The 24,281-nt window shown below is 52.4% G+C and overlaps 1 protein-coding gene across 6 annotated transcripts in view; it reads right to left on the minus strand.

The window, feature by feature from the left end:
- The window catches only part of TMCO4 (transmembrane and coiled-coil domains 4), a 76,250-nt gene that overhangs the window by 4,566 nt on the left and 47,403 nt on the right, over positions 1-24,281 (minus strand). For all 6 annotated transcript variants that reach the window (XM_036349738.1, XM_036349742.1, XM_036349741.1 and 3 more), the window contains 2 exons: positions 9,501-9,618; positions 2,563-2,680 (listed from right to left, as the gene is read on the minus strand). In XM_036349738.1, the coding sequence (XP_036205631.1) occupies positions 2,563-2,680; positions 9,501-9,618 (236 nt within the window). The remainder of the gene's footprint in view (positions 1-2,562; positions 2,681-9,500; positions 9,619-24,281) is intronic.

Raw genomic sequence — 24,281 nt, forward strand, 5'->3', positions numbered from 1 at the left:
TGGTTAAGGTCCCTCTTCGGGCTCCCTGTGACAGTATTCATCGCACCCCATCATTTTCATCTGCTTACACGCTTGTGTTCTCTGATAGACTGAGCTTAGGGAGCGCGGGGACCACTTCTAACTCACCTCTGCTCCCCACGGCCAGCCCTGTACATTGTTGGTGCTACTGTTATGGATCCACACAGTATGAATGGGCCTCAGCACTTCCTGTTTCCTGCCTTGGAAGACACCTCAACTTGCCCAAACAGGCTGCTGCTATCCCCTCTGCTTGCCCAACACCTCCTTTTAAGCATACTGGGCACCTTCAAGTTCCTTTACCTCCTGGGCCTCAGTTTCCTTATCTGCAAAATGGGGCTAATAGAGACACCTATACCACGTGACCTTTTGTGAGGCTTCAATGAACAATACATGTAACAGGCTCACTGGCCTAGAGGGAGAGGTCACTGATGGGACGGCATAGAGGTGTGGGTGAGTGTGCGCGCGCACGCGTGCAGCAGGAATGTCGTGGGCAAGAGCCTGGGCTCCGCAGAAGGTTCTCCAGATTCATCTGGCTCTGCCTCTCACATGCAGTGTCCCCTCCTGCAGCCTCAGTTTCCACATCTCTAAAATGGGCTTTCTATCCCTACTCCAGGGGAGCGCCGTAAGGTCTGTGAAGCATGGAAAGCAGTACTTGGCACATGTTGGCAATCATTGTCATTGTTAAGTGTCTATTTTATGCCACGCCTGTGCTAAGTTCTAGAAGCCAGCTGGCATTTCCTTTGGGACATGAAGAGTTCAGAGACCCTGGCCTGGGTCTCTGCCCCAGAAGCCTTATGACTTGGCCCCTGGGGTGGCAGAGTCCCCTGCCTATGGTGACCCACACCGGGAGGCAGCCTGGCGTTTGTCTACTTCACTCACCCCTGAGATGCCCCTGCTTGCGACAGGGACAGCACCTCCCTCACTCCCGGCTCAGGCTTGTCCTTAGGTCAGGGGCCACCTCAGACCATGTTTGGCGGGTGGCTGTCATCTGAGATGATGACAAGGGTCCAGACCATGTTGTCCCAGGAAAAGGCAGATACTGAGGTCTCTGCCCTGAGCACAGGGCAGCCGTCACTTCCCCTAACAGCTCTAAACTCTTCTGCCAGCAATCTTCTCCTCCAGCAAGAATTTTCAAGGAAAACAGGAGGGCGGCACAAAGCAATGCTAATTACTCTAATTGCCCCAAAGAGGAAAGCACTGCTTTTTGTGATGTTCTCCTAATGCGATAAAGAGCTATTATTAGGCAAGAGCTGGGAAGCTGCCATGACCCGCAGTCAGAAGAGGGAGATGTCTCCAAAGGGCAGAACCGAAGGTGGTGGCAGAGGCAGGAGAAGAGGGGGCCTCCTATTTGCCAAGCATCTCACATGAGCTGCCTGGAAGGCAGGGGATTTCCCTCATTTCATAGATGAGGAAACAGGCACAGAGAGGTTAAGTCACTGGCCCAAGGTCACACAGCCAGCACACCAGTGGCCAAGCCAGGATCCTAGGCCACGCCTCCCTTGTGCCAAGGGCTGTGCTCTTCCCAATGTGTCCCATTCAGAGGCTTCCTGGGTCAGAAACTGGATCTAGCTAGGGCTTGTGGCATTGAAAGGAGCTTTCATTTAAAAGGAACTTGCGGCTGTTCCTCCTCTGGCTGAGGGAGACTCGGGTGGTGAGGCACAAATTGCTTCTCTGATTCTCTTTCAGGGCACAGGAACCCTTAAGTGGGACAGAGGCCCCGGACATGAGTCAGGAGGCATTGCTCTGAGTCCTGTGGTTTCCGGTCTCGTTACCCAGTGCACCTCACTCCCACAGGGAGGTGGGCGGCTCAGGCTCTGGACCGGGTTTCAGAGCCCAGGTCCACGGCTCCTGGCTATGTGAACCCACTGTCTCAAGCCTCGGGTTTCAGTCTGTGCCTTGGGGAAGCCTCACACCTACATTCAGGGGCTGTCGTGAGGGTGACATCACATGAAGCAAGTCTGTCCAGGGTAAGGATGATCGAAAAGGCTTTCTGGCTCTGGGGCCACAGGCTCATGTCTGCCCCCGGACGACTATCCCTTTAACCAGGTGCTTCTGCTGTGGCCTGGCCTGTTTCCTCTACCTGCATCCTCTGGTTACTTTTGGAGAAAACAGACTGTCCTGACTAGTCATCTGGGGTGCGGGACTCAGGGTGGGGACCCTGGGAGGAGGGATGGGGGGAGGGGAGGGGAGGCGAGAGGACTGGGGCAGTAATGTAGGGGCCAGAGCATGGGCTCTGGGGGTTCAAGTGCAGGCAATTAATTGCCAGTTTGTGATAGAAACTTTTCTAAGCCTCAGTTTCATCCCCTAACCTGCGATACGCGGGTAATAATGCTGGTCCTGAGGCTGCGTTAAGGATTAAAAGCGTGTAAAGGGCCCGGTGACGAAGCCACGGCACAGGGATGCTGCCCAGAGAGGAGTCCCTCTTCCCAAGCAGGTGCTGTGCTCTCCCTCTGCGGGGAGGAACGGGCCGGGGCTAGAGTCCCTGGTGGATGAAGTGCCCGCTGGCAGACGCAGAGCCCGGCGAGGGCCAGGCGGAGTACTCACCACGGAGGACAGGTCCACGTTCTCCATCCTCCTGTCCTGCAGCAGCACGGGCTGCAGGCCGGCCACCTGGAGCTGCGCCGAGGACGTGCGGTACACGAAGCTCAGCAGCCAGTCCCCCCTGCGGGCACAGAACGGTGAACACCAGCCTCGGGGAAGCCCCAGGGCAAGGAGGGGCCCTGCCTGGCCCAGGGGAGTCTGGTGGGACTGGTGTTTCTGTGAGAGACCAGGGCCAGGGCCCTGACTGGACCCATGGGGTGGGAACCGCAGGGGACCCTTGGCAGTGCCGCCCGGGGCATGGGAGCTCCACGAAGGTGTCTGCTTTGTTCCCTGCTGGGTCCCCAGAGCTGAGAACAGTGACTGACATGCAGTAGATGGTTGCCTGTTGGATGGATGGATGGATGGATGGATGGATGGATGAATGGATGGATGAATGGGTGGGTGGATGGATGGATGGATGGATGGATGATGATGGATGGATGGATGGATGGATGGATGGATGGATGGATGGATGGATGGATGAATGGATGGATGAATGGATAGATGGGTGGATGGATGGATGGATGGATGAATGGGTGGATGGATGGATGGATGGATGGATGGATGAATGGATGGATGGATGGGTGGATGAATGGATGGGTGGATGGATGGATGGATGGATGGATGAATGGATGGATGAATGGATGGGTGGATGGATGGATGGATGGATGGATGAATGGATGGATGGATGGATGGATGGATGGATGGATGAATGGATGGATGAGGAAACTGAGTGAAGTTCTCGACAAGTCAGCACGTGGAGCAGGAGAGGTGCTCTCGGCTCAGAGGCGTTCCCAGTTCCCCCGGGGTGCCTGGTCCAGGGCTCCCTGGGAAAGAAAGGCAGCCGGGTCCTTCTGGGGGAGTGGACCAATCGGAACTGGGCACACGTGCCATTTTAAATCTTTCCTTTGCTGCTTCTGACAGGTAGTTACTGGTATAAATGAGCAAAGTCAGAATCGTTCCTTTCGAAATGTTTGTCTTATGACAGCACTCTGCTCAAAGCTGTAAACTGCATTCACAGGCACCGAGGGACGAGCAGGAACGTCGGGAAGAAGGTTCCATGTTCTCTAAACTGTGCTGAGCAAACCACAGGGCCTGCAAGACCCCTCCCTCCTCTGCCTCCCTTGCCGGAGCGGGTCACGTGGAGCCAGGTTCAAGTCCCGCCCGGGCGGTTGGTAGCTGTGTGATCTTGGACAAGCTGCTTGGCCCCTCTGAGCCTCAGCCTCGTCTCGGGGTGGGAGGGAGCGTGCACCGAGATGGCACGCCATGTGCACGGTGCTCCCACGCGAGCACTTGAGAAGCAGCGGGTACCAATCTGCTCCTATTCTGGGCCTTCGTGGGTGCTGTGGCCTCTCCTGCTTGGTCTACTCCGTTGGTCCCTGTGGGCTGAGAGACTACCCGTCCTTTCAAAATTCAGCTTGGACCACTGTCCCCGGGGAGCGCCCCTGAACCCCTCCAGCTGATATCATTACTCGTCTGTCCTTCACATCTATGCTCCTTTTGTGATGTTTGTCACACCCTCTGTGTGTCCGGTCCTGGCTCTTTTCCCCAGGACAGTGCCTTAGTGCCGTCTCCCGTATCCTGAGCTGAATCAGGAACTCCCTGGGGTGGGGGGCGCAGCAAGCCTTGCCTCAGTGGCCCTCCAGGCGATGCTGGGGCACGAATCACACAGCTGGACCCTTAATTGGCCACCACACGGCCCATTGGAGGGCGCTCTTTAGCTACTTAGAGGCCTGGAGCCACTTGTGGGCCCGCCCTGCTCCTCCTTCTACCTCACCTCCTGCCCACACGGTACCTGGAGCAGAGGCCACGCGGAGTTCCCCGGGAGGCAGGATGGAACCTTCTCCTTGCGAGTGAGACAGGCCTGCCTGAGTTCCCATCCTGGCTCTGCTGTGTGGTGCTGGTGAGGAACGTGACCCTCCAGTTTCCTCCCGGTACCACAGAGGGCAGTACCACTTGCCTGGCTAGGCTCGGGGTGAGGGGATGGGGGGTTAGGGGGGGTTGTGAAGGGGTTTGTATAGAGCTTTACTGATGTACATTATACATTTGTAAGTGTATTTAGTCTGATAGTGTTGGCCTGACGCGCCCCCCACCCCCTCACTCCACGTTCAAGTAGGCTCACGGCAACTAAAATGCCTTTGGGAACCAAGAATATAAATTTCTGATTGGTGTTTAATTTACCAAGAAACTGCAGTTATTGTCTTGGTCTGTTACGTTCCTTTCTTCTCCTCTCCTTCCTCCTCCTCCTCCTCCTCCTCTGTCTCAAGAGATGGCCCAGGATTTCACAGAATAATTGAAAAGCAAGCTTATTAGCCTCCGGTTCTCAATAGAACAGATGGGTTTAATAAGAGTCTGTTGATCTCACATTGCACACATGCAATTTTAATTCTTTCCCTTGCTGCTTGTGACAAGCCCCAAAAAGCCGTGTGTCATGCGAAGATGCCAGCGACAGTCATTCTAGCTGCTATCGTCTCCTGGGCACCTGCTGGGCACCCTTTTTCATTTCCCTAGAACCTCATTTAATTTTCCTAGAACCCCTGTGCAGAGGGACTCCCATTCCCACTTGATGGGCGGGAACACTGGGATTCAGAGTTGTTTGTCCAAAGCCATGCAATCGGTAATGGTGGAGCCAAAATTTTAACCGAGGATGGTCTCACATCCAAGGCTGGTCCATCCTGTTTCTTTTCTTGTTTTTTAAAACGATCCTTACTTAAAAGAAAATCAATGAACGTCTCTTTCATGTCCTACCTCTGGTGCCTGTCCATTCCTTAGGGGTGGCCATTGTTATCAGCTCCTGATGGCCCTCCTGCGCCTTCCTGGGGGCTGATGGGCAGACAGTTCTCCCTTCATATATGGCAGTGGTTCTCAACCTTCCTAAGGCCGTGACCCTTTCATACAGTTCCTCGTGCTGTGGTGACCCCCAACCATAAAATTATTTTCGTTGCTACTTCATAACTGTAATGTTGCTACTGTTATGAATCGTCATGTAAATATCTGATATGCAGGATGTATTTTCATTGTTACAAATTGAACATAATTAAAGCATAGCGATTCATCACAAAAACAATATGTAATTATATATGTGTTTTCCGATGGTCTTAGGCGACCCCTGTGAAAGGGTCGTTCGACCCCCAAAGGGGTCACGACCCACAGGTTGAGAACCTCTGATATGTGGGATCGCAGTATGTACAGCGGCACTCACGTTCTCGCCCTTAAACCAGCCCCCTATCTATGGTCCTTCAGGTTGTTTTTATTTTTAAATTATAAATGAAGCTGCAACTATCCTTTTACAACCCCCTCTGTGTACGTGTGTATCTAGTAGGCCAGGGTCTTAGAAGTCAAACTTCGGGGGAGGAGTGTCAGAAAACTGGCACCTTAAACCTGCTGATAGCTATCGCTGCTTGTGCTCCAGAAAGGCCTTCCTGAATCCAACAGCCACTGACAGTGTATGAACGTGCTCATTTCTCCGCATCTTCACCAACACAAAATGTTACTCGTTTTCAAATGTTTGATAATCTCATGGGTGATGAACAGTATCTTCTTACTGATTTTAATCTGCATTTATTTCATTAATGGTGAAGTTAGGCGTCTTCTCAAAAGTTTATTGACTATTTGTATTTATTCTGTGCATTTATGTGTAGATATCCATGGGCTGGTTTCTTACTGATTTGCATGAGCTCTTTATACGTTATGGCTCTTTGTCTTTTGTCTCTTCTTCTTTTTCTTCTTCTTTCTTTCTTCCTTTTTTTTTTTATACCATATCCTGATTATAAAAACTCAGCTTAGAGTATGTATGATAGAGACAAAGTAATTAGCTGAACCCCCTATCTATGGCTAAAACCATCTTTATCTTTAGTTCTGAAGTACCCAGCTAGCTATTCCTGTGAACTAAAGAATCAAAATGATAAAAACTTACAATTCTGTTGCAGTTTTGGGTCCTACTTTAAGGTGGTGGAGCTTAGATGAAAATGAAAGTTAACTGGCCATTTGACTTAACCTCTCTGAGCCTCAGTTTCCCCACTTGTACGATGGGATTCCTAAGACCAACACCATGGGGTCTGGGGAGGATTAAGGTAGATAATTATAACAAAGCCAGGGTCCGGGAGGTGGAAAGAGTCTAATACTGGTACATCCTCCCCCCAGCCCATTGCTTCAAGATTCATTTTTAGGTTTTAAAAAGAATTGTCTCTTTCCACGTGTCCCTTCCGCTAGCCGTGAGCGTCTCTCATAGTGTCCATCTTTGTATTCCTGTGCTAGCTTAAAGCCCCGGGCACAGGACGGTGGATGATTCTGAGCTGCCCCTAACCTCAGGCCGGAGCCTCTTGCCCTCTCACCCTGAAGTTTATTCCTTAGACTCGGAAGCCAGCGTTTCCTCTCTCTCTCTCCACATTGCCTTTCAAGTGATCTCACCTGCCCCCTGGCTGTAACGGAAACTGACGACCCCACTGCCCCTGGCCGCATTCTAACTCCTCTGAGGTCTAGCACTGCATTTCCAGTGCCCTCTGGAAACTCCCCCAACACCTCCTGCCTCCTTATTTTTGTTTTGTTTTGTTATTTTTTTTAAGTTGAGTTAATGGAGCCAGTCACCTCCCACCAACATTCCAGAGTCATTTTTTTCTTCTTTTTCCTTTCTGCCCTCTAGTCACCCAACCTACTGCTTCTGAAACTTCCAACCTGCCCGTTGGACCCGGGCTTGGCACGTCAGCCTCCCTGGTGATGCGGCCAGCACTGTGCACTTTCGAGGCAATGAGCCTGGAATATGGGTCCTCCCTCCCAAACCTCCAGGCGCTTCTTGATTTTGGGAAGGTAGTAACGTTTCAGATTTTAGGAAGGTGCCGGGAGCCGGTCCATGCTTGCTGTTTCAAGGGACCTGGCATATATAGCATACTGTTCTTAATATGTTTGCTCACCTTCTTGGCACTATGTGTTTTAACCAAGGTCTCTGAGAAAGGTTGTTTCCCCAGGTAGGGATTTTCCCCTGAAGTTAGGGAGGGAATAAAACCTCTTAACTAGTGCCAGGTGGGTAATTAATCACTTTAACTACGAACAATCATGCTTAAGCTACATAATCTTTACTCCCTGGAATGGAGATAAGAAACGCCCTAACCTTTGTAATAGAGATTGATAGGATTGAATCAACTGGTATAAATACAGATGTAATAAGACAGCAAGAGACAGAACTTAGAACACAGAACTTAGAACACAGAACTTAGAATACGGAACCAAGAGAGACAGAACTTAGAACACAGAACTTAGAATACAGAGCTTAGAACACAGAACTAAGAAGACAGAACCTACACAGAACTAGAGACAGAAGAACTTCACTGGAGAGAACATGGGAAAAGATCCTGGACTGAACCTGACTACAGAAGTGGGCAAGAGAACCTGACTAGAACCTGGTGACTGAACCTGGCTGGAGAACCTGGGCAGAACCTGGCTGGAGAACCTAGCGAGGGAACATGGCTACAGAACCTGGCTGGAGAACCTAGCGAGGGAACATGGCTACAGAACCTGGCTGGAGAACCGGGAGAACCTAGCAAGAGAACGTGGACACAGAACCTGGCTGGAGATCCTAAGCAGAACCTCTCTGGAGATCCAGACCAGAACTTGGCTGGAGATCCTGGCTGGAGATCCTGGCTAGGCTGCTGAACAACTGAACGCTGTCTCCGTGTCATTCCTTACTCGCCGACTCCGTCCACACCTTTGGGGACCCCTGGACCTGCTGGGGTTGGACCCCAGCAGGAAGGCAATCTGGCTTGTGTATCACCTTACACCCCTGCAGGGGTTGCGTGGGGCCTCACGTCACTCAGCTCACGAACCCCGCGGGAGGAAGAAGTCAGCCTAGCAACCCTCTCATCAGCTCGGGGCGAGCTCGGCCCTGAATGTCCGCACCATTCCCGTTCCCGGGGCAGGGCCTCAGGTTTCGGAGCGTCTGGAATTGGTGTTGCAGGCGAGCCTCTTGTCTGCCTGGGGCTGCCTGCTTTCCCTGCCGGACGCTAGGCTCCATGGGGCTGGGCTTGCTCCCCTGCAGCCCCAGGAAGGCCCCCGCCCGGCACGAGGCTGGTGCTCATTCAGAGTCTGTGGAGTGAACATCCCAAGTGGCTGCTGCTGCTGCTGCTGAACAGTAACCGCATCTGCATGTACTTGGACCCCATGTGCCACTCTCTAGGTTTAACCATCACTGCCATCCCGGGAGTCACTAATAACACCCTCCTTTACTGATGGAGAAACTGAGGCAGCGTGGGGACCCCGGGCTGTGCGGTCCTCAATCGTGAGCTCCTGAACACGGCCACCATGTCCTGCTCCCTTTGGAGGCTGACGGGCCCGGGCATCTTCTCAGGCCCATCTCCTGAGGCCTCAGTGATGGACGTCATCTCTCTTCTTCCCCGAAGTCTGGGGCAGAGCCGTGGCTGAAGCCTCTCGAGTCCTCCTCTCAAACCCCACGCCAGGTGCCTCCTCTCCAGTCCACAGCTGTCAGTCATGGCAGGCCCCCACCCCTTGCCGGAGGTCTGGTGCACGGCCTGGGTACCGGCTCCCCTATCACTGCCAGCTTCCTGTCCCATCACCCTGCCCTGTCCAAAGCCATGCTCAGAGACCTCAGCCTGCCCCCGCCCCGCCCCCCCTGCATTGCCAGATGACGCGCATACGAGCTCATGGTGGGCACTGGAGGCCTCCAATGAGGCCAAACCTTTGTTTCTCAAGCTCTGTCCCACTCACCATGTCCCCCTCTCCCCTGGTCATGGTGACAGCCCGGTCTGAGGCCTGACACAGAGAGACTATGTCCAGGCTCTCCATCCTACGGGACGGAGGCTTCCATTCAGAACACTAGCAGGGCCAGGCCTCGGGCACACTAGCTGCTTAGTACGTGTGGGCACTCCCGCTGCCCTGGGCTTTGGGCTGACCTGCTGTAGCCGTTGATGATCCTGCCGGACACCACCTTCCGGAAAGGCTCCCAGTGCTTGGCTTCTCCTTCCACGGGCGCACCCAGCAGGACGACGTCCTCGATGATCCCCTGGCAATCTGGCGAGAGACGGGGAGGCCGTCAGTGCCCCTGGCCCAGTGGGTCCTGGGAGGGACTCTCCAACAGTGGTGGAGGCGATGGGTGCCACACACACACGTGCTCACGCACACTCAGGCACACACGTGTGCAAACACATGCACTCATATGCTCATGCACACATGCAAACACACATTCATGCATACACACACAAGCACATGCGCACACAGTAATGGGAGCTCCTACTTCCTGAGCTCCAGGCCCTGGCTCAAGCTCCTTGTGTCTGAGCTATTCCGGCAAAGCACCGTTGTTCCCATTTTAGGATTAAGGAAAACCAAAGACAGTTTCAAGATCACATGGCAAGGAAGTGACAAAGCCTGAGGTGGGAACCAGGTCTGTTCCCACCATTCACGAAGCTCACCACTGGCCAGGGACTCGGATGGGACGTCTTCCTTTAGAAGGAAGTGACCGGCCCGCCATCCTCACATCTGCCAGGGGGGAGACACAGCCTCCCTTGGTGACAGTGCCTCGGAGCCAGTGCAGCATGGCGGGAAGGTGGGAGTGAAGAGGAGATGAGGCGGATGAGTCCCGGGGCGGATGGGCTCCGGGGCAGGGAGTAGACTCATCAGCAGCACTGGCTGCTTTGTTCGTGGCAAAATTATGCTCAGAGACCAAAATGGTCTTTGCCAATAACTTATTTAACACAGGTTCACTGAGGGGGTTATAATTTATAATAGTATTTCACAAGCCAATAGCATACGGGGTCATGTCTCTTAAGCCAATAAAGAAAGAACATTCTCCAAAGCAATGACAGATTGATGGCACGATGTTCCAGGCAAAGGGGAGAGGAAAGAATTGAAGCCCAAATCTCACTGAGGTGTGGCTTTCTACTGGCTGGTTCTTGGAGGAATCGGCTTAGCCAACCAGGAGCTGACCCGGCTGTCAGCGCTCATTCAGAGTCCCTGGCGCAAGAGCAGATGCTCAGGGAACGAAGGTGCCCTGTTGGCGGGCCAGGTCATCTCCCGCTTGGCATTCACCACTGCGGGCACAGAGCAGCCCGGCCCACGGCTGGAGCGAGTGTCCCAATACCTTCAGAGAGCTACCTAGCTCAGCGGGAGTGGCCCCGGCTGCACCAAACACTGTCGGTAAGCCCTGGCAGACGCTTGGTATTTCAAGTTTCCATGACGCCACAGCGCTCTTCCATACGTTCCTATCAATCAACACGGAGTAGCACAACGATTCTGACCACATCATCCTGACATGGCCTCCCCAGTGCAGACAAATTACTCCTTAGACCAAAACAGCTTCACTTAAGTTACAGACATGTGGATTTGGAACCCTAACACACCAACACACAGCACTGACCTAATGGCTCAGAGATGTGTTAGGCCAGGGTGGTTCTAAGTGCCGTTCATGGCCCAGGGCTGCTCCTGTGGAAACAGGGAAGGAGCCTTTCTTCTATCTTGCTGCAGCCTGGAAACCAAGAGTTCGCAGGTAGCTGCAATTACCACACTCAGAGAAGCACCGCTCTTGACCAATGAGGGTACCCACGCACCCCCATTCTGTCACTCTCCATCACTTTACTCTGCTGTATTTTTCTTCTTGTCATTTATCACTTGTTCATGTCTGTCTCCGCCTCTAACCTCCAGGTCCAACAAGGGCGAGTGCTTGAGCTGCCTTATCCACAGCCTCATGGGCTTAGCACAGTACCTGGCGTATACCTGGTGCTTAATTAAAATTTGCATTAATGACCGACTGAATGAATGAACTGCCACCCCCTCAGGAAAGCCAGTAGATGTATGCTGCGACTGCAAAGCCCTGGTTCAATTCCCAGTTCCCCACACGTGGCCCTTTCTTATGATTCTGAGCTCCCACACGTCTCTGCGGGCTCAGTGTCACTGCTGGGGAATGGGCCCAGGAGGGGGCAGCTCCACCCAGCTTTGCCGCTCTGTTGCTGAGTGACCTCGGACAGCTGGCTTCCTCTCTCTGGGCTCCAGTTTCTAACCAGAGTCCAGCTAATTGTATTCTGTTTGGGCTTCCATGTCAGAGTTTGAGTAAAAGGTTCCAGGCTGAGAGAAGTTTGAGAACCCCTGCAGTACCAAGTTCTCTGAGTGCTCCTCTGGCTCTGACGTTGAAAAATTCCGGGGCACAGAATGCTGATTTCACTCTTTTTGCTTCCAGGAGGTGATTATCTGGCAGAAGGATGTAAGACTTCAGTAAGTAAGCTGGCGGTTTGTGCTGAACAGAAGGCTGACTCAGACACCCCTTGATGTCAGGGCTATTTCAGGTGCTTACGTTGCAGCAAAGCTGTAGAGGATGAGATTTTATTCCAGCCCTTTCCCTGGGCAGATGAGGAGACTGAGTCCCAGAGGGGCTGGGGGCATGCCCAAGGCCACACAGGTAGTGGGAACAAAGCTGACTGCACAGAGAGCTGCCTGCTCCCCGGGGCCATGCTTTCTGCTGTTTGCAGTAATAACACGAAGCACAGCGATTGCATGTGCGTTATCATGGCTCCCACAGCGCCAAACGGTTATTGACCCAGGGCCAAAGACTGAGCTCAGCAGCTCTCTCTGGGGGCCGCCCACTCAAGCCACCTGCTCTGCCCACAGAGTCTCACAAAAGAGCTGGGACCTCTTTCCATCCCTGGGTGTTGACACTTGGGAGAGCTGGGACCCCTTGTGGCCAGAAGTGGCAAAGCAGGATTCCTGACAGTTACCCAGGGCAGCGGCTGGCATCCTGAAGTTGCCCGTGACCTTGAGCTGAGACGAGGAGTTAAACCTCATTAGACAGTCCAGGGCACAGCCGAATCAAGTCAGGGCGGGCGGCGAGCTGGAAACACATGTACTCATCTCTGAAGCTGGCTGGCAATGGTCTTACTAGACCTTTTCCTCTTTCATCCTCAGACTGTTGACACACTCAGACGTGCTCCTCTTACGTTTTCGAGACATTGCAAACCTGCTCTCCGTGATGTTACAAACGTAGGAGAAGCCACGTGACGGGCTCGCAGGAACACACAGGTGTTAGCTAAGGGAGGTCGGCGAGAATCATTTTGGACACAGGGTGGAGTTCTGCGGGGCAGCTCAGAGCTGTCACCATTAGCTAACAGGATGGTCCGGGAGGGGAGACTCGGGCTAGGAAATGGATGCTGGCCGCTGTAGTAGGTGAAGGAAGTGAAAAAATGTCAAAATTCATTGCTTGGTCCAAAACCTCATAAAAGCAGATTTCAGCCGTCCAGGTAAAAGGCAGAAGCCCCTTGCTCAGGTACCACCTTTAGTATGAAGCAGGCCCCTTCGAGGGGCACAGACCATCCCTCCCATGACGAGGATTCATGCAGATGCCTCCGCTTTTCAAGGCCAACAAAAGACACCAGATTTAACATTTCGTAAGAGCTACTGTGAGATTTCACCGCCGTTTTGCTGCAGGAACAATGAATGTTTGCTGAAACGTGTTCACATTTATTCCAGTTGCTACCATCCACCTTGTGACTTTTGAAGGCATTAGAGAGAGTCCTATAGCTTACTTTTACCCATGAGAATTTTTTTTTTTACCCGTGAGAATTTGGAGAAACCAGTTTCTATCTTGTCAAGTGCCCCATGCTTTCAGCGGCTCACACTGGAACCCTTCTACCACATGGCCCTTCTCAGCCTGGAGATTGCCTTAGCTTTTCAAAAAACTTAAGACCTGAGAACAAACACTGTCTTTGCAACAGCAAACTTCCATCTACTCTATAACCTTGGCCTTAAAAATTGTATATAAATTGGGTTATTATACAACTAAATATTTTTTTAAAAATATATTTTTTTATTGATTTCAGAGAGGAAAGGAGAGAGAGAGAGAAGGAGATAGAAACATCAATGATGAGAGAGAATCATTGACTGGCTGCCTCCTGCACACCCCACACTGGGGATCCAGCCCACAACCCGACCGGGAATTGAACCGTGATCTCCGGGTTCATAGGTGGACACTCAACCACGAAGCCACGCCAGCTGGGCAAAACAAACTTAAAATATACCAAACAGGGCCGGCTCTATCTGAGGGCCCAAGGAGAACCCTTCTGTACAGGGAAGGCCGCTCCGCCACTGGGAATAGGCGCTCCTGGCTTGCCTTTGGCGCTCTGTCTTTTCCATTCCGCAGGCTCTCGTAAAGCGTAAAGCGAGGCAGGCCCGCCCCGGTGTTTCCAAACAGCCTCCTCTCGGCTGGGAAGGCCCCCACCCACTCCCGCATGCCTGTCACGTTGTCAATCATGAGATTCTCCTGGGCTGCGAAGACCAAAGGGTCTCAAGTTTGAGACGCGAGAGAGCCGGATTTCCTCCCTCCTGGCAGGGGGTCGTGTGTGCAGGGAGCGATAAGCCGCAAACGCAGGAGGAAATTATCTCCTGACGGCCGGTCCAGGAAACAGACCTTGAAGGGAATATGAATTGCATCCAGCACAAACAAGATCCATTCCAACACCCCCCCGCCCCCCGCATGATAAGCACATAGAGAGAAACCGCCAGAGGGAGGGGCGGGGGGGAGACAGGGGGAAGGGAGACAGAGCTAAGGCAACAAGGACACTCTGCCCATCTCCCCCTCGCCTCCCACACCGGGAAGAATTGCTTAAAGAACATCATTTGGATGTATTATTAGGATGTGGGATGAATTCTTTAGGGGACGAGTAAGCCTTCATCTGCTCCTTGTGGTCCCATCTCTTTGATTTGGGGCCATGCAAAGTGGTAAGGCTGGTACCAGCATCCTGGCACCCGGGAAATTAATCTGCACGCCTGAGCCCTCCTCGTTCCCACTCGGGGGACAAAAGCTGGATGTGTCTGAGGACGAAACAGACTGAGAACTGGGAGCTGAGGGACTCAGGTCAGCATGTGGAAACGTATCTGTGTGAGCTCGTTGATAAACTCTTTGCCTTGTTTTTTTGTTTGTTAGTCCACGTCTTTTATTAACCCCAATACAATGACTTGTCTTCTGGTCTGTTGAAGCAATCGGTTAGACAACATTTGCCACCACGTCTGTCAAGGTGGCTGGCCACAGAAACTCCGGCACCACATTCATCTGATGCTCCAACTAACTGAGCCACCTGGCCAGGGCTGGAATTCTATTTCTTAATCCTCCTCCTTTATTATCATCATCATTATAATTTGCTTTAGGATAGGTTAAGTGCCTTATACATAGATTATTATTATTTTTGATTGATTTTAGAGAGAGGGAGGGAGAAAACGGAGAAACATTAGTTTGTTGTTCTGCTTATTTATGCATTCAGAATTTCCTGTTCTTTTTTTTAGTGCTTTGTTCTTCCCCTTATTTTCAATGCTTTAATTTATGTCTTTAATAACTGTAAACACTTCTTTTGAGGGGACCCCTTCAGACTGTTCTATGGAGGCTTGAGGGTCTCATCGAGATGTTTGTTGTTTCTGAGACTCTCTGCATGGTAGTTTTTCCCGTGTGTGTGTGTGTGTTATTTTTAAAAAATATATATTTTTATTGATTTCAGAGAGGAGGAGAGAGGGAGGGAGAGAGAAACATCATCTGTAAGAGAGAATCATGGATCGGCCGCTCCTGCATGCCCCCTAGTGCGGATCAAGCCTGTGACCCAGGCATGTGCCCTTGACCGGAATCGGACCCTTCGGTCTGCAGGTCAACACTCTATCCACTGAGCCAAACCAGCCAGGGCTCCCTTGTGTGTTTTAAAGTAAGTCTGGATTCTGAGCTCATCTTTAAAGCTGCTCACGTATTCACAGATGGGAACCTGGGTAGCCTGGATGGAGAACCTGTTTTCTCCAGAGTAAGCTGGTATCCTCTTTTTGACTTGGGATTCCTGGACCATGCAGGTAGTATTAATTTGAACCCTAATCCAGTGAGGCCTGGCCCTGGGTCTCTAAATTCCCAAGGAGACATTCCCGCCCCAGGGGACACGCTTACTGCTCTGGCTTCTGTTCCCTCCTTGTTTCTCACCTCTGGTAATTTCCTTACTTTTAGGGAGCTCAGCCAAGCATTTAAAGGGATATTTGTTAGAGCTTACTTAGCACTTCTGGAGTATTTGTAATGGAAGACTTTTCAGGCAAATTAGTCTGTTATTGCCACTGCAGAAGCTTCTGGTTTAGCTCCATTATTTGTTAACCTCCCTTTTATTTATTTTTTAAAATACATTTTTATTGATTTTAGAGGGGAAGGAAAGAGAGAGAGAAACATCAATGATGAGAGAGAATCACTGATTGGCTGCCTCCTGCACATCCCACACTGGGGATCGAGCCCATAACCCAGGCATGTGCCCTGACCGGGAATTGAACTGTGACTTCCTGGTTTGTAGGTCGATACTCAACCATTGAGCCACACCAGCCAGGCTGTTAAATTCCCTTTTTAAATAAAAGGTTCAGGCCTCAGGCTCAGAGCTTTTGACAGATGACAGCATTATGCTAGATCTCAATAACATTGTTTTATTTTTATTGCATAACTAGAGGCCCAGTGCATGAAATTCGTGCACGGGGGGTGGCGTGGGGGAGAGTCCCTCAGCCTGGCCTGTACCCTCTTGCAATCTGGGACCCCTTGGGGGATGTCCGACTGCTGGTTTAGGCCCGATTCTGCAGGGATCCCTGTGGGATTGGGCCTAAACTGGCAGTAGGACATCCCTCTGGCAATCCGGGACTGCTGGCTCCTAACCGCTCACCTGCCTGCCTGCCTGATCACTCCTAACCACTCTGCCTGCCTGCCTGATCGCCCCTAACCACTCTGCCTGCCTGTCTGATTGCCCCGAACCACTCTGCCTACCTGCCTGATCGCCCCTAACCACTCTGCCTGCCTGCCTGATCGCCTCTAACCACTCTACCTGCCTGCCTGATCACCACTAACTGCCTCTGCCTTGGCCCTCGCTGCCACAGCTTCGTCTGGAATGACATCTGGAAGGTCGTTCGGCTGTCTGGTCTACTTAGCATTTATTATTATAGATTCTTTTCATTCATGACAAGTAATACTGAATTTCCATTTGAGATAATGTTTCCTTATAAAATAAATTTATGTAAGTCAAGATGATGAACTGATATAAAAATATTAACCAGGAACACCTATGGTAATAGACACCGTGAGGCTGTATGAGGGAGGCTGTGCTGGGGAAACCTGGCTGTAAACCCAGTGGTTTCTGCCATCCTGCGAATGGCCGCAGCGTCCTGGTGCCCACAGCACCGGTCCGAGGGCAGCCAGTCTGAGTCCAGTCACCTTCTGATGTTCCCCAGATCACAGTGCCAGGTTTGCTTTCTGACAGTGCAGCCACTTGAAAAGGTGGTCCTATTTCAACTGGCAATTTACTTAACCTGAATGGTTCTAGGTACAAAAATAAGATTTCCCTGTGGTGGCTTCCTCCTACCCCCTCCCAAGGTTTGCAACTGTTCATTCCGATTCTGAAACAGACAGCCCGGCAGTGATTGCTGGTAGGAACAGTCGGGGTGTAGAGCGCGGATAACGCTGCTGGGAGTAGTAAGCCTGTACAATAAACACACCGCCTCCTGGCATGAGCAGCCCTGCCACACACTGCGGGGTCCTGACTGCGGAGCCGGGCAGCAGCCTGCGTCCCAGGATGTCCCTGTGAGCGTGCGTGTGTGTCCGCGGACCTCACTGGTCCTGAGACCAGGTCTCCAGTAGGGAAACTGGCCCTAGGACCATGCTCTTGGTCACTGATTTTTCCTCCTCTCTGTCATTGATTTCTCCACCCGAGTCTGCCACCCGACAGGGGCCTCCCAGTGATGGCTGGGACGTTGTAAAATTCTCAAAAACAACCTCATCTGAGTTCCTGTCCACCTTTAAAAAGAAAAAAATGAGCCATGTGACTGTTTTTTAGTGTTTTGGTCATTTTAAAACACCGTGACTTGTCACTAACAAGACCCAACTTTTATTTTGTTGTCCTTCCTTATAAGAAATCTTTGGTCAGATCATTCCCTCCTGATTTTCATCGAGGAAAAGGAAAAGGTCACTCAAATAACAGCACATGTTGGGCAGCTGCTGCCCGAAAGCCCAGCCACGCTTAGCTGGGCAGCGCTTTTGCTCTGATAACACCGAGCAGCGGTCCGATGCCAGCCCGATGCTGCCTGCCTGGGAGCTGGGCCACAGTGCACCTGTCCCCATCCTCCTCTGGGAAACGGCCCAGGCATCCCTGTGAGCAAGGGGAGCCTTCCAGGGCTGCTGGGAAGGTTCCATGGGATGATTCCTAGAAACACCTGGCACAGCAGGTACCTGATAAACATCAGTTCTTTCCTCTCTTTGTACTTCTGGTGCCTCCTAAGTGTGAGCCAGAGGATATAAGTGGGTGGCACAGACAGTTCTCGGGAAGCAGGAGCAGCTGCTCAGCTTGCACAAGCCCGGGATGGAAGGCCGTCAGTAGACCCGTCCCAGCCAGCACATGTCCCAAACCCACCGAGTGCTGGGCCTAGAAGAGCCCCTTCTTCTGTGTAGTGTGTGCCCTCCCTGAAAGTCACCACAAGGTGGCGCTGTGGCAACCACAAAAACTCCAGGTGTCTCTATGGCCAGGTATGGGAGCTTCCTGGAATGCCACTCCAGTTAGAGAGGGCTGGAGTGCCCTGCCAAGGGGTGGGCTGACCACACCCCAGATTGCCCACGGCTCCCTGGGGCCTCTGAGATGAGCCATGAGACTGGGACTGAACCTGGCTGTCCCTGCCTTTAACTAGCTGTGCAGCCAGAGCAAGCGGGGTAACCACTCAACTATAACATGAAAGGGTCTTCCCGGGGAAAGGTAAAGACCCCTGGTGTGGGAGTCAGACAGGCCCGGGCCCACCCTCAGCTCTGTGGCGTATGGGCTGTGTGATGGAGAACAGATCCCCCAAGAGCTGAGCCTGCTCTCCTGAGAACCAGGGACAAGTGTCCCTCTCTCCCTGGCTGGCTGTGATGATAAATGCAGCCACTACATGTGAAGGGCTGGACATGAAAGGCACTCAATTAGCTGGTTTCGTTTGGTGCAGTTCAATAAATCCTGTTATATGGGATCCAAGGTGGGGCCACACTGGGGGCTGGAGTCCCCAGACTTGGGGAAGTGGGGCATGAGAGGAAAGGACTCCAGTGGGTAGGTGCAGTCACAGGCAGGGGCTGGCTGCAGGACAGGGTAGGGACTGTGTTCAGAAGGGAGGTCCCCTTCTATCTGAAATCTCAGGTTGGAATGAAGTCTGGCTGACCTCTGCCCGCTCTGTGCTCTGCACGGGTCCTGGCATATAGTAGGTGCTTAGCAGAAGTCGGCTGCTAATCTATACTAGTAAAAGGGTAATATGCTAATGAGACTGGACGTCTTCTGGACATCATTCTGGACATCCTTCCGCACAAAGCCATGGTGGCAGGGGCCGAGGCAGAGGCGGTTAGGGGCGACCATGCCAGCAGGGGAGGGCAGTTAGGGGTGATCAGGCCAGCAGGCAAAGGCAGTTAGGGGTGATCAGGCCAGCAGGGGAGGGCAGTTAGGGGTGATCAGGCCAGCAGGGGAGGGCAGTTAGGGGTGATCAGGCCAGCAGGCAGAGGCAGTTAGGGGTGATCAGGCAGGCAGGGGAGCAGTTAGGGGCGATCAGGCCAGCAGGCAGAGGTGGTTAGGGGCTATCAGGCAGAGGCAGTTAGGGGCAATCAGGCAGGCAGGCAGGTGAGCAGTTAGGAGCCAGAGGTCCCAGATTGCGAGAGGGATATCTGACTGCCGGCAGGCAAATATCCCCTAAGGGGTCCCGGATTGGAGAGGGTGCAGGCCGGGCTGAGGGACCCCATCCACCCCCCGTGCACAAATTTCATGCACTGGGCCTCTAGTGGATAAATAAATATAGCGAGTGAAAGTTAAAACTGAAGACTCAAGTCAGAGCCTGCATCCGTCTCTGCTTTTTGTCTGACCGAACAAGCCCCTATATTCAGAGAACCCTGTTCATCTCCCCAACCTTCCTTCTCCCAACTTCCTAGCAGAAACCTTGGCTCAGGTGGCTTGCCTTCCCAGACCATTTACCTTCCTGCCTCTGGGTCTTTGGTCTCACCAAGCCTGGCCTCTAAGGACTCCTGCCTTCCTCACAGCCTCTCAAGACTACTAGTTCTTCAAGGCCTACCACCTCCCCCCACCCACCCCCTAAAGCCTCCCCTGCCATCTGGAGGAAAGGCTTAGTGTCTAGGGCCAGGGGTGGGCAAACTTTTTGACTCGAGGGCCACAATGGGTTCTTAAACTGGACCGGAGGGCCGGAACAAAAGCATGGATGGAGTGTTTGTGTGAACTAATATAAATTCAAAGTAAACATCATTACACAAAAGGGTACGGTCTTTTTTTTCAATAGCTTTATTCATTTCAAACGGGCCGGATCCGGCCCGCGGGCCGTAGTTTGCCCACGGCTGGTCTAGACCCTTGGGATGAAGGCCCTTGGAAAAGTCACCTCACCTCTCTGGGCTTCTGATTCTCCATCTGTACAAATGGAAAATACAACACCTGCTTCCAGGTGTAACAAGGCTCACACCTTCCAAGGTGCCTGGGAAGAAGATCAAGATGGAGTCTGTCCCTCTCCGGCACACAGTAGGTTCTCAATAAACATCAGCTTCCTCCCCTCTTCCCCCCGTTGGAACGACAGTTCCTTATTTTGGAGATGAACAGCCATTCTCCATGAATTTCTGCAGGGGAATGTGGCCGATGGACTAACCCCACTTCCCATTGCTCTCTGAGCCTGTGATCCAGGTTCAACGAGTCCAACGAAGCCTCATTCTCTAGCAAATGCTGAATTCCAAAATGTAACATCACCCAAATGAAAATGCAACTTGGGACCGGCCGCCTAATTAATAGTCTCCCAAAGTGCTCCCCAAAGCTGAAGAGACCCGATCTCTAAGCCCCTGCAACAAGCCTCCTGACAACCAGGCAGTTTCTTGGAGAGATTCCCACCAGGACATTTCCCTCCCTCTCCCAGGTCTGCACGCCCAGCCCTGACCTTGCTGGCCAGCCAAAGGCAGAGATGTCTGAGGCTCTGCTGGCTGAGTAAGCCTGAACCTGAGCGCTCAGCTCCTAAAAGAGGGTGCAACTCTCCGGCAGAGTAAGTCAGGTTGAAATGATACCTGTGCAGCTGGCACCTCCGTGTGCCCTCACGGACCTTCCGTTTTGCTTTGATTGCTAGGAAGCTACTAGCTAAATGCTCAGCTCAATTAAAGCAACGGGGTAATCACAGGAGAAAAATACCGCAACAGCCCTAACAGGGACAAAAACAGTGGTTACTAAGTGCCTACACTGAGTCAGCCATGCTGCTAAGTGCTTTACATATAGGATCCCACTTAATCCTCTTAGTCATCCTCTGAAGAAATATTGCTAGACCCATTTCACAGGTGGGGAGACTGAGGCCGGGGGACTAAGCATGCGCCTGTTTGTTCAGCTTATAAAGTAGTGGAGCTGGAATTCAGATCCAGGCCCTGTTCCCCTGTATCTGAGCCCCTCAACTGGTTTATATGTCCCATTGTCTTTTTTCTGGTTGTAATGTTTTATATGTATCCACAAGTTGTTGCTTTCATGGCTGTATTTCCTGAGAAGTCCTGCCAATCCTTTGAGGAAGGAGATGTGGCTTTGTATGAATGAATGAATGAATGAATGAATGAATGAATGAATGAATGAGTGGAGGTGTGAATAAATGAGTGAACAAAAGACAGAGGAAATCAAGAATAATGAAGAATATTCTACAGACTTAAAGGTCAGAGTTTACACAGGGACATCCTGTCCTGGGGTGGCAGGGACAGGGCCCCCAAAACTGAGGCCCTGCCTTTAAAACACCAAGTGTGGCCTATGCACTGGCCCCCAGGCAGGAGCGTTTCTATCTTCTCTTCTGCACAACAGGCCTGGCAATTTTCTAAAAGATAACAGTTTTGACAATACCGGCTGAGCAGGCTTGATGCTCATGGACATCCTAGACACAGGGAAAAGCAACCCGTTTCCATTACAGAACGCCATGAACTGAGATGGTTAATTAACATGTAAATTAATGAGACTTGAGGGTTTTCTTCCCGTTTGGAAGCCCCCAGGAATGCTCCTTCTCTGCAGACAGTGTAGATTCTTCAGTTATTATGGACCAAGTCTCATGCACAGGACTTGCTTCTGCAAAATTCTGAAGGAGGGGCAGGCCGGGAGGGAAGGGAACAGCATGGTCACAGGAGAGGGGTCTGTCCAGGACTCTGGGATGGTCATCAGGAAGAGAAATGTCCCTGGACACCATTCCCTCTGTACCCCTGTGCTCGCCACCAAAACTGGCACGTACTGTGTCCCCAGGCACGTGGGCAGCGAGCACGGACATCTGCTCCGTCTGCCGAGTGGCGATTACGGGTGGACCTAAAAGAGTCAGGATTCAGCTTGTGGATTTGCATAATGGGGCTCTGATCAGTTCTGGCTGCAAAACGGATAAACTCATGTTTCTGAAAAGCCTAGGACCAGACCTGGGGACATGCTGGTCACTCGGGTACTGTGGCCCGCGGGGCTCCGTCAGGGTGCCCGCGACCTCCCTGGCCAACATCAAGGGCGTCTGCATCCCTGAGAGGAAGCAATGCCCTGAAAGGTAGTTGGCACAATCCCTGGCCAAGCTTCTTGGAAACAGCCCATTCACTTAGATGAAAACAGCAAACGAGTGCTAAGTTCTGCTAACTCCTTCCTCCGCTGGGAGCACAGTTGACTAAAGACGGCACTGTTTTTGGCGAGCTCAGACGTGGTGTCACAGCCTTGGACAAATCCGTCTGGATAAAGTAATGGAGAGAGGAAGAGAGGAGCCCTTGTTTAATGAGGGTCTGCCATGTGCAAGCACTGTGCTGTCACTTCCACTATATTGATGGCCAGCTATGCGGTCGCCCATACGTACATCACTGTGCCAAGTCCCTTACCAGGTCCTGGAGACACAGGGGAGAAGGAAACGAACACTGTCCCTACATCAACCTCTTCATTGGTAAAACAGGCATATCAGTACCTACATCTTAGGGCTCTTTCTACCTCAAAGGAGGGAAAATATGCAACGTGCTTAGTGTAGCATAGTGCCTGGTGCATTATGGCGAGTGTTCAATAAGTATTAAAGTCCCAGGACACTCGCGAGAGGCATCAGTATCCCCCTTTACTATCTAGCCTGAGCCAGAGGTGACGCGACGTGACCTGCCTAAGGGCACCCAGACCTGCCTAAGGGCACCCAGACAGTAAGTAACTAGCAGAGCCTGGACTTGAACTCAGGCGTCTAGATCGTAGGTCCTGTGTTTCTTCATTCAGCTTCGTATTCTCAACCGATTGCCACGGTCCTGTGCATCTTGAAGACACAGGGGGAAGTGATTCAATGGGGGCAGCTTACAGATGGAGAAGGGGTTGGGGAGCCAGGACTGACCTAATTAATGGGCGCCAGCTCCCGGGTTCAGCAGCCCTGCGGGTTTTATTTGCTGAGTGGATACACCGACAGGCAAGCCGACTCATCTCGTGATGTCTCTCCGACTGGGTGGATGGGGCCCCCGGGCAGAGCCATATGCAATGCCTCTAGTTCATTCCCTCCAAATCCCCTGGGAATGACGAGGAGAACAGATGCGTACGTCATTGGAGGAAGAACCGATTTCTTGGTTCATGTGGCCATTTCCTGGCCCAGCCAGCAACCAGGAGTCCGTTTGAATTGAGCTCACTTTCCAACTAGTTAATTTTTGAAACCTTTGTAAAGCAAATACATAGGAAAATGAGCAGTCCACTGGGATCTGGGCCCGGAGTCTCTTGGTGAGACTTGGAGAGTGGCTCTTTTTGGCATCAGGCACCGCCACCCCTGCCTTTGCCACCTGCTGGGGCCAGAAACACCCTGGGCCAGAGGGTCAGTCACTCCCAAAGCAAACCCACCCTGCTGGCTGGCAGGTGGGTTATTGTCAGAAGTGCCTGCTTCTCTCCGGGGGTTCTTGCTACATCATGTTCTGTCCAAACGCACACACACGACAGGTGCGCTTTTGTCTTGGTTTTGAGTGGGCAGGATCGTTGCACGGGTGTGCGTGTGCTGGCTGATCATGCCTGCTGGGCAGTCCGGAAGTGGGGTGGCCCAAATGTCCTGGGTCGCTAGAGGGTTGGGCAATAGGCCAACCAGCTGGCCCAGGTCTCGGGGGGCTCTGGGCTCCACTTTGCTGAGGGAGCGCGAGCCTTTCACCGAAGGCCTCAGCATTATCTTCTGCAGCCAGCAGTCACGGCAAATGTCATGGCCGCTCTCATGTCCCTCGTTAATGAATGAACTAACATGTCTTGAGTGTCTCCTAGTGCCCGGGCCTGAAGCCAAGCACCCTCAGGTAGGGGCGAGAGACCTGGAAGCAGGTGCCCATGACACAGTGGGGGGTGGGAAGGGGGAGACAGACAGCTGGGTCAAGAGTGAGGGAGGGGGCAGGAGCCAGCAGGTCGAGGCAGAATGACCCAGACGTAGGGGCCAGGCGCTGGGCGGGAATCCCAGCTCTGCCGCCTTCGGGCTCTGACTTTGGGCACATCCCTTCGGCGCAGTCTCGGTCCTCTCTCTACACCTCGGCCACGGGACCAGTAATCCCTGCCTCCCGAGGACATTGTGAGATCGAGTGAAACAGTCGACGCTGGGCGTAAGCACAGACATTCCGTCCGTCCCGCCGGGACCAACACGGACACCAAGCCCAAACCCACACTTTACCCTCAGAGGCAAAGCAAAGTAACAGGGTCCCAAAGAGAACGGCATTTCCCATGAGCCTCCCTGATGAGAAC

The sequence above is a fragment of the Myotis myotis genome, unplaced genomic scaffold, assembly GCF_014108235.1.
Source record: "Myotis myotis isolate mMyoMyo1 unplaced genomic scaffold, mMyoMyo1.p scaffold_m19_p_2, whole genome shotgun sequence".
Classification (NCBI taxonomy): Eukaryota; Metazoa; Chordata; class Mammalia; order Chiroptera; family Vespertilionidae; genus Myotis; species Myotis myotis.